At 42.6% G+C, this 19,373-nt stretch overlaps 1 protein-coding gene across 1 annotated transcript in view; it reads left to right on the top strand.

The window, feature by feature from the left end:
* The first annotated feature begins 2,917 nt into the window (after positions 1 to 2,917).
* LOC134649445 (poly(rC)-binding protein 3) overlaps positions 2,918 to 19,373 on the top strand; it is a 31,442-nt gene continuing 14,986 nt past the window's right edge. Inside the window, exons 1-7 of the mRNA XM_063504197.1 lie at positions 2,918 to 3,208; positions 3,600 to 3,805; positions 7,108 to 7,164; positions 7,415 to 7,531; positions 11,358 to 11,510; positions 17,457 to 17,564; positions 18,584 to 18,703. Of these exons, the coding sequence (XP_063360267.1) occupies positions 3,725 to 3,805; positions 7,108 to 7,164; positions 7,415 to 7,531; positions 11,358 to 11,510; positions 17,457 to 17,564; positions 18,584 to 18,703 (636 nt within the window). The 5' untranslated portion in view covers positions 2,918 to 3,208; positions 3,600 to 3,724. The remainder of the gene's footprint in view (positions 3,209 to 3,599; positions 3,806 to 7,107; positions 7,165 to 7,414; positions 7,532 to 11,357; positions 11,511 to 17,456; positions 17,565 to 18,583; positions 18,704 to 19,373) is intronic.

Here is a 19,373-nt window from a genome sequence, read left to right as displayed (position 1 = left end):
CTCTTTACTAAAGTGAATCTATCTCCTCAACCTATTCCACGATTTATCTACGATACTGAATAGGTATTTGTTTTCCTCTCAAGGGCTGAAGTGGTTGTTTAGGATCAAAGTTCATTTCAATAACAAAATCTTGTCCCAAACATTCAGCCTCCCGAGGCGGAACTGTGCCTAAAATTATATTTATCCAAAGTTAAAGCCAGTCAAACTTTCTTAAATGTGAATATGCTTTTGTTTTATCATAAAAAAACATCAACGGGAACTTTTGTTAAGAAGGGAGACACAGTAATTTGATTTCCGCTTTAAGCCTTGTGAGATGAGACAAGAATAAGAAACATGATTCAATATATTCAGATATTTACAGGAAAAGAGGCTAAAAATGTAATCAATAAGTTTACAAAGAGGCAAACGGATACGAGTACTTTTTGTACAGATAGAATTTCGATGAATAATAATAATCCATTTCCTAAATAGGTCAATTTTTGAACTCAATATTTGCCCGAGCTGAAAATCGTAGGGTATTTAGCATGAGAAAATACTACCATATATTTTCTTTCTTAGGTTATAGGTATATGCTTCTCGGTCGGGGACCCAGGGAAGTTCACTGATCAATTTGTTTATTTAACACGCATAAAATAGGTACCTAAAGGCCTAAATTAATACACCGTACCCAGTCCGGAAATCGCTTTAGGGTATAATGAAAATTTCTACCAAAAAACTGTTCAATTCAATTTTTTGACACCTAAGTGAAAAAAAAGTCCCAAAAAATTTGGGAACCTATGATATACACTGTTCACAACTTTGTGGTAAATAGCTCGCTAGCTCACCAAACGAAAACCAAAAACTGCCAAATAACGAATTTTGGCATAGTTGTAGGGAATGGTGTTTTAAACAAAAACTAGTACTGATAGCTGGGGGTGAAATTAACGGGTAGAGGGGGGTTTAAAGGTCACTTTTTAATTTGACCCAAACTTCCTTGAATGGGGTCTAATGTATAATCATTGACATCTAGTTTTTAATAAAACAATCCAATATTGTTCCTTGCAAAAATAGTAGATTATGTCACACCAAAATTACATATTTACGGCGAGAGCGTACATTGGATCCTGAGCGTAGTGAGAGATTCCAGTGTTAACGCCCAAGGTGGAAACAAGTTTGCTACCATATGACACATACTGTTTTTCACATCACTTAAGAGGAAATGACTATGTTCTAAAATATAATTAAACCTTAACAATAGTATGCCAAAAATAAAAATCGTGTCCTAGTCAGAAAAGTGCCACTTTGATTCCCTCCTAGCAAGGAAGAAAAAGCCCTTTTTCAAATAGGTGATGTGAATTTTTTTTACAATAAGATCGAGGTAGGTACAATTTTCCCAAAAATATCCTCTCCATAAAATGAACTAAAACAAACATTGTCAAGTAGGTAATAAATAATAATATTCTAAGGAAGTATATCACGATCTATATATCACTTGAATCTAAAATGAAACTTTTGTTGAATTGAAAGCGATCTTAGGTACAACCTGCTCTTTGTGCGGGGTACATAAATAAATTAAAGAAGAGAGCATCGCTGAAGGTCGTGATACTAGACTATAAAATAAGCTCTAAAAGTGTGAGGTACCGCCATCTGCACCCTGAAAGCATTAAAGAGAAAACACCGTTTTTATCGCCCTAGGCGACTTCCAATCAAGAACTTTTAAAATGTCTCATCATTGCTACCTAGTTTATTTGGGTCATTTAACGTTTTACGACACTTTGCAGACGAAATTATACCGAATGAAATTTAGGCAGGTGAAAAGTAAACAGTGAAAATAGGTTTATATCCCAAGTGATCATATAATTACTACCTTCTTGTAACTAGATAACTATTAGTGTGTAGACACTAATACAATCAACCTATATAACCATAACCACCCAACTCGGCAAATAGGTCAAAATTATATCAGGCTAAATATAAATTCATTAATGAAATCATAAGCAATGTGTGTTCAAAATAACAAGATTAACAAGAAAGGCTCCACAGTAACTGAAGACAAAGTTAGTCGAGAGAAGTGCCCTTGACCAGTTCTGTTGGCCACGCTTCCTTTTTCCTTCCTGCGAAAAATGGTAACGGTAGAAAGGATATCACACCTGCGATCGTCATAGACTCAGTTACCCTAACTGACCCCAATGAAATAATTTTATTTTAAATAAGTACCTAGGTGGGTAGGTACCGTAATACTAGCTAGAGTAATAGTTAATAGACAGATAATAATAGATATAGACTCCTATTTAACAGGTAGATTATAATACCTATATTAATTCCTGAGCTTGCTTTCACATCTTACCTGTAGGTATGTACTCATACTTTACCTATACAAATTTCATTTAGCTCCGTAAACCCCTTCCTCTCACCACGTTTCATCAGTAACAATAAAATCGATGAACCGATTTGCATGGGACAAAGCACTCCGAATTTAATAAAGCCGTGTAAGGGACGTTTTATCAAAAAGAAAGTTAAAATGCGAGTTGACGTCGCTCTCAAGACAGTTTTTCAGCTCAAGCAATTTTTTTTACGTTAAACTACTTTAACAAAAATTATGCGCATAATGTTTATAATGATGAAAGGTTTTTTAGAACTTGTCATAAATTATTGTCAGGTAAGTAAATTATACACTTGCTCATGCCACATTATTATAAGTAGGTAGTGTAGTAATTATAATTTTAATTCTTGTGATGTTTCAAAATTCGCCTCAAACTGTTTACTGGCACCTTTCACTATCCATTTAATTCATCAAACAAAACATAGGTATGATTTATACAACACCCGATTACAAATTTCTATTTTGATTTTATCGCTAATTTAATTTATTACGAACTTTTTACTTCTCTAACTTTTTTTCCCGCCAATATTATACGCCACAATAAAAACTGCTTTACCGACCGAGATGACGTTTGACTGTCAAAAGTAAGTAATCTGCTCTCCACCAGAGGCGCGCCAGTTGCGACATTTTTCTATTGTCTCTGATTTAGTTTGGCATTTTGGCATTACGGCTACGCATTACAAGACAAGCTTCAGACCGACGCGTCATCTGCGTCGGCTTTTATTTAATTTTATAATTTTAGTGACAAAGAAAATTGTGATAAGTGTGATTTTATACACGTCTCGGTGATATACATTAGATTTAAGACTTGTTATGTGGTTGTTGAGCTGTGGAAAACTTAATGAGGTAAGAAAAGTGTCACGGCGCTACCTCTCAGGAATTTGTTTGGGAAGTGCGGGATCGATAACCCGGTCGGCACTCGGCTAGCCATGAGGCGCGACGCTGAGGTTATGTCGCGAGCGCGCCGAGTTCAAGTAACGGTTCAGGCGGCCGAAGCGCGCCGACCGCCGACCGCCGACTCGCATTACAGCCGCAGAATCCGGTCCGGGACCAGTTAGTTTATAATAGTGTCTTGATCCTCATTCGCCGCCCTCATTCCGTTACGCTTGCCGACTGTCACTGTAAATAAATATTCGGTAATCAGCTTCGCTTTTGATCTAGGAGGAGTGCCCATGTCCTATACCTTTAGTGAGCTCGAGTCCGGACGTCCCTTTTGAGATGTGCGCCTGTTTTCCAGCTTACCTTGCCTGCAGTGCGTGCCAAGAGCCCCCGAGTCCCAGCCATTAGATTGAGTGGAGTGCCCCCTGTCTGCCCACACGTAGCCCCGCCGCCACTATTCCGCGCGACACGGACACTTCCAGCATGGAACTGGAGAAAGCCCCCGCTCTCCATGAGGAGGACTCAAAAGTCACCCTCACCATCAGACTGATTATGCAGGGGAAGGTAAGAGAAACCTCTACAACTTGTTACAATTTGGCATCTTTCAATATAAATATTGTGAAAGTGTTCACTTTACCTTCTTCTAAATTACTACTTGTGTGCGGTGATAGTACAGAACTAGGATTAAAGTTATGTGCCTCAGGATTATTCCAATTAGCCTATCACGGATGACTATACAAGACACCTCCGTTGTGATTAGGATAATACGTATATCAAAACCTACGAAGTTTTAAATTTAATTTCTGGTAAAAATATGTGCATTCCAAAGTCATGGATATTTTCAAATATGCTCACTGTAAAAGTATAAAGTCAAGGAAAGCAGAGGTACATAATATTAAGCTAGTACTGAAAACGCATTGTATATAGCCTAGTTAGGTAGTCACACAGCCCTGCATGCTAATAACACTATCCTATTGTTTTCCTTCTCAAAGTCCATTGAATGCCTACCCTCAGATGTTTACTCACAGCTAGTCTCACAGTAGCTGCAGATAATAACTAAATATACAGAATGATGCTATAATTAGGTATATCATATTGAAATAAACACTTATAATTTTACATTACTAGTGAAACTGTCCTTGCAGTGAAATATACATAATAATACATATTTACATAACATTTTTATCTAATTGCTTTGTTACGGACAGTAATTAAAACCTTAAAAAATAAAAAACCGTTTACACAAAATGTTATCTTTACTAAAATATGTAAAAATTATTTGGATATAACACACAAAAAAGACTAAAAACAGATTATGAATTTGGCATACAAATGGCTTATTACCATGATTGAAATACCGGATCATTTTTATTCTCCAAAATCATCCCCGTACAAAACGAAATGGGGATAAAAGTGAGTATGAGAGTACTTAGGGAATAAGGAGTCAGTCTAGTTAGTAGAAGTTACGGTCAGATTTCAAATACCTAGGGATCAAATATTTTTATTTGTGTTATTTTAATTAATATGACTATGTAAATTATTACTCAATAATGTGACACTTGGATGGTCCAGTGCACCCAGTAATTTGGCACTCAAATACTGCACCCAGGGTGATCACACCATGTAATTTTTTTTTCTGCATTTACACTGCAACTTTTGAATTACTTGCAAATGTCTTAATTCTAATAAAACATTTAAAAAAAATTATGCAACATAATTAAAAACAGAAAAATATATACAGATTTGTTCATATAATAATATGAATTTTCTACTAACTGAGCAAGATGTTTTGTACTTCACGTAATTATAACTTTATGTCACTGCTAAGAATGGCCTCTATGTTAATTTGATTATTTCCAAAAGAGTTGTACATGTTTTCAATATATGGTAATCTAATATGACATTGGTCTTACAAATCTTGTTAGGGAACGGCACTTGTAGGGATGCTTGACACCAGATCCTGTTTGCTACCCGTAACAGCTTGCCTACGGCTAGGCTTTCATATTTATGTCAGTCAATTAGTGTGTTAATGCTCGAGCATTTTACTGATCTCGGATTATATAGGTTTAAATTAAAACCAATTGTTGCAGTTCACTTAAAATAAGGCAAAAATACCGACACAAAATTCCCATTATAACTTTACCTGACCTAGCATTAAATCATAATTCCACTAAAACTGAAACATGGGCATTTTGTAAATCATGTAGGAATAAGTTTTAGTATAATTTTAATAACAAAATTATTAGGCGAAGTCAGGTTATTTTAGAGTTTTTATTTTTTTACTTTAATACTTTTTTTAGGCACCTCTATTTAGTGTAAATTCAAGAAAGGTAAGTTATGGTTTTGCCAACTCTTATTTTCAATGATTTGCAACATTGATGGGGTATGGTTTAAGTACTATTTAAATTTTCTGTCCTAAGTTGTTTGCTGACTTTCTTAGTTGTCAATAAAAATTGTTGATGCAGCTTGCGCTTTATTGACAATCAACAAAAATATGCAGTTAACAAAAAGGAACAGTGTGTCAAATTGACAAACAATAAGAAATTTCTTACAATTGGATTTATATAGATGCATTTAACTGAGGCGGTTGGTAAGAAGTTATTATAGTAAGCTACGGACTTTCAGAAGGCTTTGGGTTGTGATACAAGTTATAATTTCAATGTGATGTACTCCCATGGTGGCTCCGAAGTATATTTTGTTGACTGTACATCTAACTTGATTAGTATAGTAGAGTACTGGCTAGATTGCCTAACAGTTGCACTGATTTAGCACACCTAGATGCAACTAGATTGCTGTGACATGCGAGACATATTGATGTTAAGATAGAGGTATAACTAACTCGTACATCTAGGTGCTTTTAATTGGCTGTAATCCAATACAAAGTACATTTGGCACCTGTCCAGCTATTGGCAGTTGCTCAGTTCATAAAACTTATCGATTTGTACCTTTTTCTAATTTATGCCTACAACATCTAATGCTCTTCTTGTGGCAGCATGCACTTCCTCAATAGATTTGCTTTGTTTGTGTGTGTGCATGTGAAGAAATTAATGTAAGACTGTTTGTCAGCGTTTTAATGCAAAACAAGCATAACTTGATGATATATTACGTGCTTAATAGTGAGCATTGCGCTTGACATGACATTAATTATGTCTAATGTAAACACATGGTGACCAGCCTGTGTACACATATGTCCCAAGCAAAAGTTCAAATAAATTAAAAAATAAAAGAAATGCTCAAGTTAACGACAATGCACATTTGTACTTTTAAAATACACATGTTCTTGCATTATAATGGTTCTGATAAGCCGGGTTTTTAATTGCAGTCGCACCAGTGTATAATTAATGTAGGTAGAGTTCTTTGCTCCCTGCTTGCAACATCTATCAGCTTCGCTATTTGCGTCTGCAGTCAGTGCATTGACGCCTAGTGCATCAGCATTGTTCACATACTGCAGGAGTCAGGCAGAGTTGCCAGCGACAACCTAGCCTAGCAGTGATGTATCCCCGTGCTATTATTGCCGTAAAGAAATGTCCCGACGGCGCGCTATTATTGGCACAGGAAATCTTTTATGCTATAAATCTTATTGCGTCTGCATTAATTACGGTTGCGTTCGTTGCACAATTGTTAGTCAATTGTGGGGACGTTTTCAGTTTTGGAAATTATTCAACGATTATTTATATACAACCTTGGCTAATTTTGAGACGCCCTTGTCTTCCTAACTATTAAAATATATTATAAATTATAAACTCTGGACAAAAATTGCAGTTACGCAAAATTCAATAAGTTTTCATTTAGGAGACATTTTAAGATTAAGAAATAAGATTGTACATGAATTTATAACTAACCTTTGATCGTTTGGTTTTTTACAGGAAGTTGGCAGTATTATTGGCAAAAAGGGAGAAATTGTCAAAAGGTTTAGAGAAGAAGTAAGTTGGTTTTATTATATTTTTTTTCCTTTTTCTATAAAGTATTATAGTATGGAGCTGGACACATTTAAGTACTACCTAGTCTTTCGTCAAATGAATTATATTCAAGAAGTCGCAATAAAATCGCATACACATTAACCAATAAGATTTTAATGCGAACTTGAATAATATTTTTATACTGGTTTTAAAATTTACCGAAAAAATAGGTATATTTTAGGGCTTGATATTATAAACGTTTTTGTATTTTCAGTCAGGAGCAAAAATCAATATATCAGATGGATCGTGCCCAGAGCGCATCGTCACAGTCACTGGCAACACAAGCGCTATATTCAAAGCATTCACACTCATATGCAAGAAATTTGAAGAGGTAAATTCAGTCTCTTTTTAGTAAAAATCTAGTGTCCCGGACTTTACTACATCATTGTATATTTTCATGTATTTATCTTTTCCATAATGGGGATAAAAAGTGGGTTGAAAATATTTTACGCGCCCGCTTAAAAGGATCGCTTAGCTTCCCACCACTTCGGCCGCGTAAAAGATTTTCAACCCCCTTTTTACCCCCATTATGGAAATGATAAATATGTACATGAAAATATACATTGATGTAGTAAAGTCCCGGAATAAATCGGTTAGTAGGTAATGTAAGATGAGTATTTTATAGCCAAGTTAATTGATTACTTCTCTTGCAAGCATAATCATCTCACATAATCTCAGGCATTCAAGTGTAATAAATTGGTTTTCACCACACCAGCTCGGAAAGGCTTACTTTGCACTTCAAAAACCGATAGCAAAGTTGCATTTTATTCACATGTGAGGCAAAGTAATCAAATGCAAATTTTGAGTTGTTTTCTTATGTTTGCTGGTAGAATTGACTTTTAAATGATGATTTTGGATGATAAATATTTAATAACATTCATTTGGAATTGATTTGGTTTGATTTTGATGTTGATGATGGTGTTTGATATTTTACATTTTATATTTGCTTCAGGTTGGTGTGGTGAAAAATTTTGTGTTTCACTCGGGGGCAAATTTTGTTTAACCCTCGTGCTTTGAAACCCTCGCAACGCTCAAGATTCCATTATTCGAACCACTCGCTACGCTCGTGGTTCAATTCTGGAATCTATCGCTTGCTTGGGTATCAAATTTAGCACGAGCGGTTAAACAACAACTTTGCCCCCTTGTAAAACACATAATTCCTTGAATTCCTTGAATTGAGAGAGTCAGTAAATACATATGTGTATATGACCTACTTATTTAAACAACTAATATCAATAGGTTATATATTTCTTAATGGATTTTCCATATCTATTGTGTGTTATTCAACAGATAAACTCGTAAGATCACTCACTCGATCTTTCAAGGTTCAGAGATAAACTTATAATAACAGCTAGTATTGTTTGTATAATAACTAGATTCCTTGAAGGATACTGCACTTGAATATTATTTAATCGTTGTATTGCATTCTGGGTACTTAACTACCTAAATAGTTTTTGAATTGGCATAAACTGAGAATTTTTAAAAATGTCAAATTGTCAATTTATAAAAGAAAGTATTTACTTCGTAAGTTGCATTGCAATAAACAATGGGTACAGATGGGGACAGTGTTGACCGAACGTTAATTGCAATTGACCATTAACCAGTACAAATTGAACCGTAAACCGTAACGGACAGTTACAGTCTACGCTTCAATTTGTAATGGTTGATGGTCAAAAATTGTCAATTGCATTAACGTTTCAGCCAACACTAGATGAGGACGAGATGAGATGGGACACAAAATACAAAGCAAATTAAAACCACCTTTATCTCAAGAAAATTATCCCGCGACCCGCGGACCTTGCACAAGTTTTATTCACGCTTACCGCGTTCACGCTCACGTTTGACTCATTGGATCGCGAATATCGCGATGGACAACTTTTGCATCACAGAAGGAGAATCAGGAACTCCCAATTTAAGGAGTCCGGGTCGTCACACTAAAGGGGTTTAGTGTAGCACCCAAAATCTGAGCCCTTGTATATGTCGGCGGCCGATCGTAAGATCAGGCAGATCGTAATGTTCCTGTGTAATGTTTTGACTATTGGCTAGGTGCGAAGTCGGTGGAGGGGGAAGTGGCGCTGATCGTCACAAACACAGGTAATCTTATGGAATGTCCGCCATTAATACTAGCGGCAGCCGCTTGAACTAATTTTACTCCATAAGATTTAACGTAGAAAGTCCGCCAAAATGACGGCAGCACCAGTCGTGCACCTAGCGAATAGTGACATTAAACCAATATATAGGTAGGATACGTTCGTTAGGTTGCTTTAGATGCCCAAAGGGCAAACTGCTCAGAAATAGGGCGGGGCTCCGTCGACTCAGGGAACGGGTCAAAGATTTTCACGTTTCACGATATGCCTAGGAATTTCACGATATGCCTTATCTTACGATCGGCCGCCGACATATACAACATATCGGTCCGTAGAATTGGACGCCAAATTCGATAAATACTGTCGCGAAAGGTTTCCCATACAAGTTTCTACTGAGAACAGCTGAGCTTTGGCAGACTATGCGAGTAATTAAGTTTCCCTGATGCCTTTCTGATGATGATCCAATCCATAAAAGTGGCAATAAACATGATATAAAAAACTATCGGGGTATCTCTAAGTTGTCGGTTATCCCTAAAATGTTCGAAAAAATTATCTACGACTCATTGTTTTATGCAGTTCGACCGAAATTGGTAAATCAGCAACATGGATTTATCAATAGACGCTCCACTGAGTCCAATTTATGTCAGTTGATTGATTATGCGACGAATGCAATGGATAAGGGCTATCAGGTAGATGTTATTTATACCGACTACTCCAAAGCATTCGATAAAATTTCTCATTCTCTGCTTATTCAAAAATTACAAACTTTTGGAATTCACGGTAATCTTTTGAGATGGCTTACTTCCTACCTGCGCGACAGAACACAAGCAGTTGCTATAAAGGGGTACACTTCTAGCTTTGTTCCCGTATCTTCAGGCGTACCTCAGGGATCCCATTTGGGTCCATTATTATTCAATATTTACATTAATGACGTTGTTGATTGTTTCAAATTTTCTGATTTATTATTATATGCCGACGATACTAAAATATATACTATTATAAAGAATAGAGATGATTGCACGAAACTTCAAGCTGATCTTGATAGACTAACTTTATATTGTTCTGTAAATGAACTGTACTTGAATGTCGAGAAATGCTGTGCTATTACGTTTACAAGAAAACGCAATAAGATAGAGTATAATTATTCTTTAAACAACAAAATTTTAAGGGTTGTGTCTGAAGTGAAGGATCTGGGTATAAATCTCGATAGTGAACTACAATTTATTTCACATATTGACAAAATTTCTACGAAAGCATACAGAATGATGGGATTCATTTTCCGCCAAAGCAAGGATTTTACAAACCCTAAGACTCTGCAACTTCTATTTAACGCATTTGTTAGGTCAAACTTAGAATACGCGACTACAGTCTGGAATCCTCATTTTAATGTTCACATTCATACAATTGAAAAAATTCAAAACAAATTTATTAGAACAATGAAATATAAATTTAAATCTTTTAGCACTAACAATTTAGAGTCTCTTCAAACACGTAGAGAAATTCGAGATCAGATATTTTTGTTCAAAATCTTACATGGCCTTATTGATTCACCTAATCTTTTATCTAAGATTTCGATTCGATGTCCTAATCGGCGAACTCGCTCCACAAACCTTTTTGCAATTGACTTTGGGCGCACTACGTATGCAAGAAATAGTTTCTTAGCTAGAGCGTGTAGAACTTATAATGAAAAATTTGCTGATATAGATATATTTCATTTATCATTACAACAGTTTGTTTCTGCAATAAAAAGTACAGTTAATAATAAAAATAATATCCATTAGTAATTATATTACATCATACTTGCCAACGTATACATGTTGTTGTTATGTGTGTTTTTTCAACAATTCAAGTTAGGTATTTGAGTTTTGCATGTTGTAAATTCTATTAATGTTAAAATAGGTTTAAGTTTAAATTGTATTAATGTTAGCTTCTGAGCAGCATAACTGTTATTATTCATTAGTGGAAACTGTGTGGCTTGTGAATGTGTTATCTGATTTACTATGTGTGTTGTTTTTGCCTGTTTGTTTCCCAAAGGTTTAAATAAATAAATAAATTATTTTCGTGTTCCAGTGGTGCTCCCAGTTCAATGAAGGCGGCGGCGGCGGGTCCCGCGCGCCCATCACGCTGCGGCTCATCGTGCCTGCGTCGCAGTGCGGCTCGCTCATCGGCAAGGGCGGCTCCAAGATCAAGGAGATCCGGGACGTGACCGGCGCTAACATACAGGTGAAGTACCATCCTCCCGTCACGCTGCGGCTCATCGTGCCTGCGTCGCAGTGCGGCTCGCTCATCGGCAAGGGCGGCTCCAAGATCAAGGAGATCCGGGACGTGACCGGCGCTAACATACAGGTGAAGTACCATCCTCCCGTCACGCTGCGGCTCATCGTGCCTGCGTCGCAGTGCGGCTCGCTCATCGGCAAGGGCGGCTCCAAGATCAAGGAGATCCGGGACGTGACCGGCGCTAACATACAGGTGAAGTACCATCCTCCCGTCACGCTGCGGCTCATCGTGCCGGCGTCGCAGTGCGGCTCGCTCATCGGCAAGGGCGGCTCCAAGATCAAGGAGATCCGGGACGTGACCGGCGCTAACATACAGGTGAAGTACCATCCTCCCGTCACGCTGCGGCTCATCGTGCCGGCGTCGCAGTGCGGCTCGCTCATCGGCAAGGGCGGCTCCAAGATCAAGGAGATCCGGGACGTGACCGGCGCTAACATACAGGTGAAGTACCATCCTCCCGTCACGCTGCGGCTCATCGTGCCAGCGTCGCAGTGCGGCTCGCTCATCGGCAAGGGCGGCTCCAAGATCTAGGAGATCCGGGACGTGACCGGCGCTAACATACAGGTGAAGTACCATCCTCCCGTCACGCTGCGGCTCATCGTGCCGGCGTCGCAGTGCGGCTCGCTCATCGGCAAGGGCGGCTCCAAGATCAAGGAGATCCGGGACGTGACCGGCGCTAACATACAGGTGAAGTACCATCCTCCCGTCACGCTGCGGCTCATCGTGCCTGCGTCGCAGTGCGGCTCGCTCATCGGCAAGGGCGGCTCCAAGATCAAGGAGATCCGGGACGTGACCGGCGCTAACATACAGGTGAAGTACCATCCTCCCGTCACGCTGCGGCTCATCGTGCCGGCGTCGCAGTGCGGCTCGCTCATCGGCAAGGGCGGCTCCAAGATCAAGGAGATCCGGGACGTGACCGGCGCTAACATACAGGTGAAGTACCATCCTCCCGTCACGCTGCGGCTCATCGTGCCAGCGTCGCAGTGCGGCTCGCTCATCGGCAAGGGCGGCTCCAAGATCAAGGAGATCCGGGACGTGACCGGCGCTAACATACAGGTGAAGTACCATCCTCCCGTCACGCTGCGGCTCATCGTGCCTGCGTCGCAGTGCGGCTCGCTCATCGGCAAGGGCGGCTCCAAGATCAAGGAGATCCGGGACGTGACCGGCGCTAACATACAGGTGAAGTACCATCCTCCCGTCACGCTGCGGCTCATCGTGCCGGCGTCGCAGTGCGGCTCGCTCATCGGCAAGGGCGGCTCCAAGATCAAGGAGATCCGGGACGTGACCGGCGCTAACATACAGGTGAAGTACCATCCTCCCGTCACGCTGCGGCTCATCGTGCCGGCGTCGCAGTGCGGCTCGCTCATCGGCAAGGGCGGCTCCAAGATCAAGGAGATCCGGGACGTGACCGGCGCTAACATACAGGTGAAGTACCATCCTCCCGTCACGCTGCGGCTCATCGTGCCAGCGTCGCAGTGCGGCTCGCTCATCGGCAAGGGCGGCTCCAAGATCAAGGAGATCCGGGACGTGACCGGCGCTAACATACAGGTGAAGTACCATCCTCCCGTCACGCTGCGGCTCATCGTGCCGGCGTCGCAGTGCGGCTCGCTCATCGGCAAGGGCGGCTCCAAGATCAAGGAGATCCGGGACGTGACCGGCGCTAACATACAGGTGAAGTACCATCCTCCCGTCACGCTGCGGCTTGTAATGTGGTGAATGTCCACTTTTAGTGTTTAGCAGTAACGCTTTGGTTTACTGCGACATAAACGCATATTGCTTGTGTCAGCGCAACCTAACGTGTATAAAACAATAGGCATTTAGAGAATAAACGTTCAGAATGTTCTTATACTAGCACACATAAGGTGTTTGACTTCCACTAACTCCTCACCCGACTCTGCTCGTCAATATACTTGCCATAGAAGAAACTTATAATATCTGATGGCGATCCAGACCAGTGAACCAACAAGGAACTAACACTCAAGAAAGAAGGAAAAATCAAGCAAGAAAAAAAAGAAGAACCACTTTTTCAACACCAATCCACGCAGTCAGAACCAACCAGCTTATCAAGAATCAAGAAACAACCTGAGAAGAACCAACCAACATCAAAAAGCGGAAACCGCGTTAAGAAAAGAAATTAAGAAGAGACGAAGAAGGAAGAGAGAAGAGCGTTGTCCAGGGTTATCCCGGCTCGCAAATCAAGAGGTGTCCAGGGTTATCCCGGCCCATTTCAAGAGGAGTCCAGGGTTATCCCGGCCCACTAACATCGTCGTAAGCAGAGCCAGCCATACGAAGCGTCAAGCGAGCGCCATATGGAAATGCCAGCTCGCCAGGCCACGCCAGCAGCAGCAAGAATGCCGGTCGCGAACTCGCACCGGACCGGACGAAGACGAAGCCGAGGACGGCCAGCCACGCAGCAATAGGATGTAAATCCTACATGTAATTTATTATTTTAATTAATTTACTCTAAAAGCCAGCATTTTTTTTTCCAATTCAGTAGCAGTCATATTTAAATCATTCATAATTATTAAAGGTTGTCGCTAAACTCAATTTCGTTTCGAGCATAAATAATTTTCATAAGAAGCCATAATATAATATAAAAATTAAAAGTGTCGAATAGTGTCCTCAATCATGTATGTTGCAATTTGCAGCGCGTGCCACACGTTGTGCGCACGTCGACAGAAAACTTAACTAGGCCGCGATACTTTGCCGCGAGTTAGAATATTTTAATAAGCGATGAATGAAATTTGATACATCGCATAACGATTAAATAATTAACAACTCAATTCAATAAAATTATTTTATTGTTTCTTAGTAATGATTGATACTTTAGCTACGTGTCGGACTGATCACCTGATATACAGCGAAAGTTTGATTTATTACATCATTTTTTTTTGGAATTTTTGAAGTTAAATAATAATGTTTATTTTATAGAAAGCTTACAGTACGGTACAAGTTTGAAAGTTTTAAGGAGTTTAGGCACATTTATTTATAAAATGTGACCTTATAGCATCGTGCCGGCGTCGCAGTGCGGCTCGCTCATCGGCAAGGGCGGCTCCAAGATCAAGGAGATCCGGGACGTGACCGGCGCTAACATACAGGTGAAGTACCATCCTCCCGTCACGCTGCGGCTCATCGTGCCAGCGTCGCAGTGCGGCTCGCTCATCGGCAAGGGCGGCTCCAAGATCAAGGAGATCCGGGACGTGACCGGCGCTAACATACAGGTGAAGTACCATCCTCCCGTCACGCTGCGGCTCATCGTGCCTGCGTCGCAGTGCGGCTCGCTCATCGGCAAGGGCGGCTCCAAGATCAAGGAGATCCGGGACGTGACCGGCGCTAACATACAGGTGAAGTACCATCCTCCCGTCACGCTGCGGCTCATCGTGCCTGCGTCGCAGTGCGGCTCGCTCATCGGCAAGGGCGGCTCCAAGATCAAGGAGATCCGGGACGTGACCGGCGCTAACATACAGGTGAAGTACCATCCTCCCGTCACGCTGCGGCTCATCGTGCCTGCGTCGCAGTGCGGCTCGCTCATCGGCAAGGGCGGCTCCAAGATCAAGGAGATCCGGGACGTGACCGGCGCTAACATACAGGTGAAGTACCATCCTCCCGTCACGCTGCGGCTCATCGTGCCGGCGTCGCAGTGCGGCTCGCTCATCGGCAAGGGCGGCTCCAAGATCAAGGAGATCCGGGACGTGACCGGCGCTAACATACAGGTGAAGTACCATCCTCCCGTCACGCTGCGGCTCATCGTGCCGGCGTCGCAGTGCGGCTCGCTCATCGGCAAGGGCGGCTCCAAGATCAAGGAGATCCGGGACGTGACCGGCGCTAACATACAGGTGAAATACCATCCTCCCGTCACGCTGCGGCTCATCGTGCCTGCGTCGCAGTGCGGCTCGCTCATCAGCAAGGGCGGCTCCAAGATCAAGGAGATCCGGGACGTGACCGGCGCTAACATACAGGTGAAGTACCATCCTCCCGTCACGCTGCGGCTCATCGTGCCTGCGTCGCAGTGCGGCTCGCTCATCGGCAAGGGCGGCTCCAAGATCAAGGAGATCCGGGACGTGACCGGCGCTAACATACAGGTGAAGTACCATCCTCCCGTCACGCTGCGGCTCATCGTGCCTGCGTCGCAGTGCGGCTCGCTCATCGGCAAGGGCGGCTCCAAGATCAAGGAGATCCGGGACGTGACCGGCGCTAACATACAGGTGAAGTACCATCCTCCCGTCACGCTGCGGCTCATCGTGCCTGCGTCGCAGTGCGGCTCGCTCATCGGCAAGGGCGGCTCCAAGATCAAGGAGATCCGGGACGTGACCGGCGCTAACATACAGGTGAAGTACCATCCTCCCGTCACGCTGCGGCTCATCGTGCCTGCGTCGCAGTGCGGCTCGCTCATCGGCAAGGGCGGCTCCAAGATCAAGGAGATCCGGGACGTGACCGGCGCTAACATACAGGTGAAGTACCATCCTCCCGTCACGCTGCGGCTCATCGTGCCTGCGTCGCAGTGCGGCTCGCTCATCGGCAAGGGCGGCTCCAAGATCAAGGAGATCCGGGACGTGACCGGCGCTAACATACAGGTGAAGTACCATCCTCCCGTCACGCTGCGGCTCATCGTGCCTGCGTCGCAGTGCGGCTCGCTCATCGGCAAGGGCGGCTCCAAGATCAAGGAGATCCGGGACGTGACCGGCGCTAACATACAGGTGAAGTACCATCCTCCCGTCACGCTGCGGCTCATCGTGCCTGCGTCGCAGTGCGGCTCGCTCATCGGCAAGGGCGGCTCCAAGATCAAGGAGATCCGGGACGTGACCGGCGCTAACATACAGGTGAAGTACCATCCTCCCGTCACGCTGCGGCTCATCGTGCCGGCGTCGCAGTGCGGCTCGCTCATCGGCAAGGGCGGCTCCAAGATCAAGGAGATCCGGGACGTGACCGGCGCTAACATACAGGTGAAGTACCATCCTCCCGTCACGCTGCGGCTCATCGTGCCGGCGTCGCAGTGCGGCTCGCTCATCGGCAAGGGCGGCTCCAAGATCAAGGAGATCCGGGACGTGACCGGCGCTAACATACAGGTGAAGTACCATCCTCCCGTCACGCTGCGGCTCATCGTGCCGGCGTCGCAGTGCGGCTCGCTCATCGGCAAGGGCGGCTCCAAGATCAAGGAGATCCGGGACGTGACCGGCGCTAACATACAGGTGAAGTACCATCCTCCCGTCACGCTGCGGCTCATCGTGCCGGCGTCGCAGTGCGGCTCGCTCATCGGCAAGGGCGGCTCCAAGATCAAGGAGATCCGGGACGTGACCGGCGCTAACATACAGGTGAAGTACCATCCTCCCGTCACGCTGCGGCTCATCGTGCCTGCGTCGCAGTGCGGCTCGCTCATCGGCAAGGGCGGCTCCAAGATCAAGGAGATCCGGGACGTCACCGGCGCTAACATACAGGTCAAATATTATTACACTCAGTTGAGTTGAGTTGATCCGGTCAGGTCTACAAATGGTCTGTTTAGTTAAACAGACCATTTGTAGACCTGACCGGATAGCATGAGTTGCGTTCTCGCGCGCGACTCCATACATCTTGCGCGACTTCAAGTATGGACTCGCGCGCGAGAACGCTACTCATGCTAGCCGGTTTGATTGTATCAATCAGCTTTTAGGATACGTGTTTTTCTTTTACGCTTAACAGACGATATTTGGCACATAATAATTACATAGTGTTATAATTAGATCTTTGAATTCACTTATCTCACCATTAATATAGGGTGATTCAAGGGGAAGGTTTATGTATAATTTGTTAACCCGTGCGAAGCCGGGGCGGGTCGCTAGTATGTTATAACATGCAGTGTATGCTCGTATTAAGTTGTTCTGTTAATGAAATCACTGACTTATTTATTTGTATCGACAGGTGGCGAGTGAAATGTTGCCCAACTCGACAGAAAGAGCCGTGACCATCAGCGGGACATGCGACGCCATCACACAATGCATTTATCACATCTGCTGCGTCATGCTAGAGGTTAGTTGAAAACATTTCATACTCCAGAACTTGAGATTTTTTTAAATATTATAAATGGGCTTACTCGTGGCCACAGACTAGCCGAGGCGAAGACGTGGCCTACAATGGAGCGAGCCTGCCCAGAAGGTGCCTGTTCACCCTTGATTTGAAGGTTGCCGGGTTATATGAGCTCGGAAATATAGACGCCGGCAAGGAATTCCACTCAGATTTGCTAACTTTACTCCTTGAATCCTACGGACGCGGTATCGCATCCTCAATGACAATGAAAAGTCTAAACCGCGGTTTCAGACTCGCGTTTTATATGAGCGTACGCGTACGCGCTTGTTGATCAGATGTAGGGAAAAGTAACGCGTGTGTAAGCGCGTAAAACCAAATGTAGAGAAGTTTAAAGCTCGAAACGACCGTATACGCGCAGAAAAATACGAAATAAAAATAATGCATCGATCCTACGCAATAACAAACAACTAATATGTTGATTGAAATTGGATTGATGGATTAAAATTAAATACAAAAGAAAACGAAACGTTATCTGCTAACTGATTGTTGGAAATATGATTTAAGCATAAAACTATGAGTTTTTGTATAGTCCTATTAGTCCTGTCCACATAAATAAGTTTTTGGCAAAAATTTCATTTATGTCTGTCGTAAGAAAAGTACAGTCAGCGATAAAAGCTTGTACCTTTTATCGCTGACTGTACTTTTCTTACGACAGACCACTAATACTCATCAAGACAATTCTAAAAACCCCTAACACAAATTATGTTGCGTTGTTTCATCACAGAGTTCCTATGGCCACCTCCTGTCTCCATCATCAGATCAGCTCGATGGTACCATAATATTGCATTGTCACCCGACTTACATGTGTATGCAAAATTTCAGCTCAATCGGAAACCGGGAAGTGGATCAAATTTAACTTGCAAGATTCCATTACATAGTTACATACAGGTCGACCTAATAAATGCGTGTTAATTTGGTGTAAAAAACTTCAAATTTTACCTAACATTGCTTTAACTTTTCAGAGTCCGCCTAAAGGTGCCACAATCCCATACAGGCCGAAGCCGAACGTGGCCGGGCCGGTCATTCTGGCGGGAGGGCAGGCTTACACCATCCAAGGAAACTATGCCGTGCCTGCACAAGACGTAAGTTCTCCTTCCATATAAACTAGTGGCTCTGTGAGCTGTAGACCTCGCGAGCATAGCTTATTGGGACCATGCACGATGACAGCGCCACACAGCGGTTTGATCAATCAACAATACAAAGATTTTAATTTATTAAAAAAAAATACGAAGTTTAAGTGAAAAAAAAAATACAAAAAGTTATGTCTTACTGGGGATCGAACCCAGACTCTGTGTGCAAACAAAAAAAGCGATTGTTTACAAAATGCGCCATGACAGTTCTTAGCTAAACTGACGAAATTCGGCTACTCATTCTCGAGTACAAACTAAATATCTAAATACCGCCTAAACCAGCAATACATTTTTTCTGTATTTTTTGTCATTTACTATGTAAATATGTCTCAAAAAGAAAATACTCTTATGATATCGATACGACTATTTGTTTAAGCGCGAGGTATCACAACTCCTCCATTTTTGAAAATTTCCAAAAACGGGATCGACAAAAAAAAGTTATTTACTCATAGAATCTGGTCACAAAATTTCACAAGAATCGGTTGAGAATTGTGACCTGTAGAGGAGAACATCCGGACATACAAAAGCAAAATGCCCGAGTCAAAACGTAGACCTTCGCTATACGCTTCGGTCAATGAGGTTTAAACGAATGATCATTATACTTTTTGTACCTATCCAACAC

Source organism: Cydia amplana, chromosome 7, assembly GCF_948474715.1.
Source record: "Cydia amplana chromosome 7, ilCydAmpl1.1, whole genome shotgun sequence".
NCBI classification, from domain to species: Eukaryota; Metazoa; Arthropoda; class Insecta; order Lepidoptera; family Tortricidae; genus Cydia; species Cydia amplana.
This window is presented reverse-complemented; position numbering and strand designations above follow the sequence as displayed.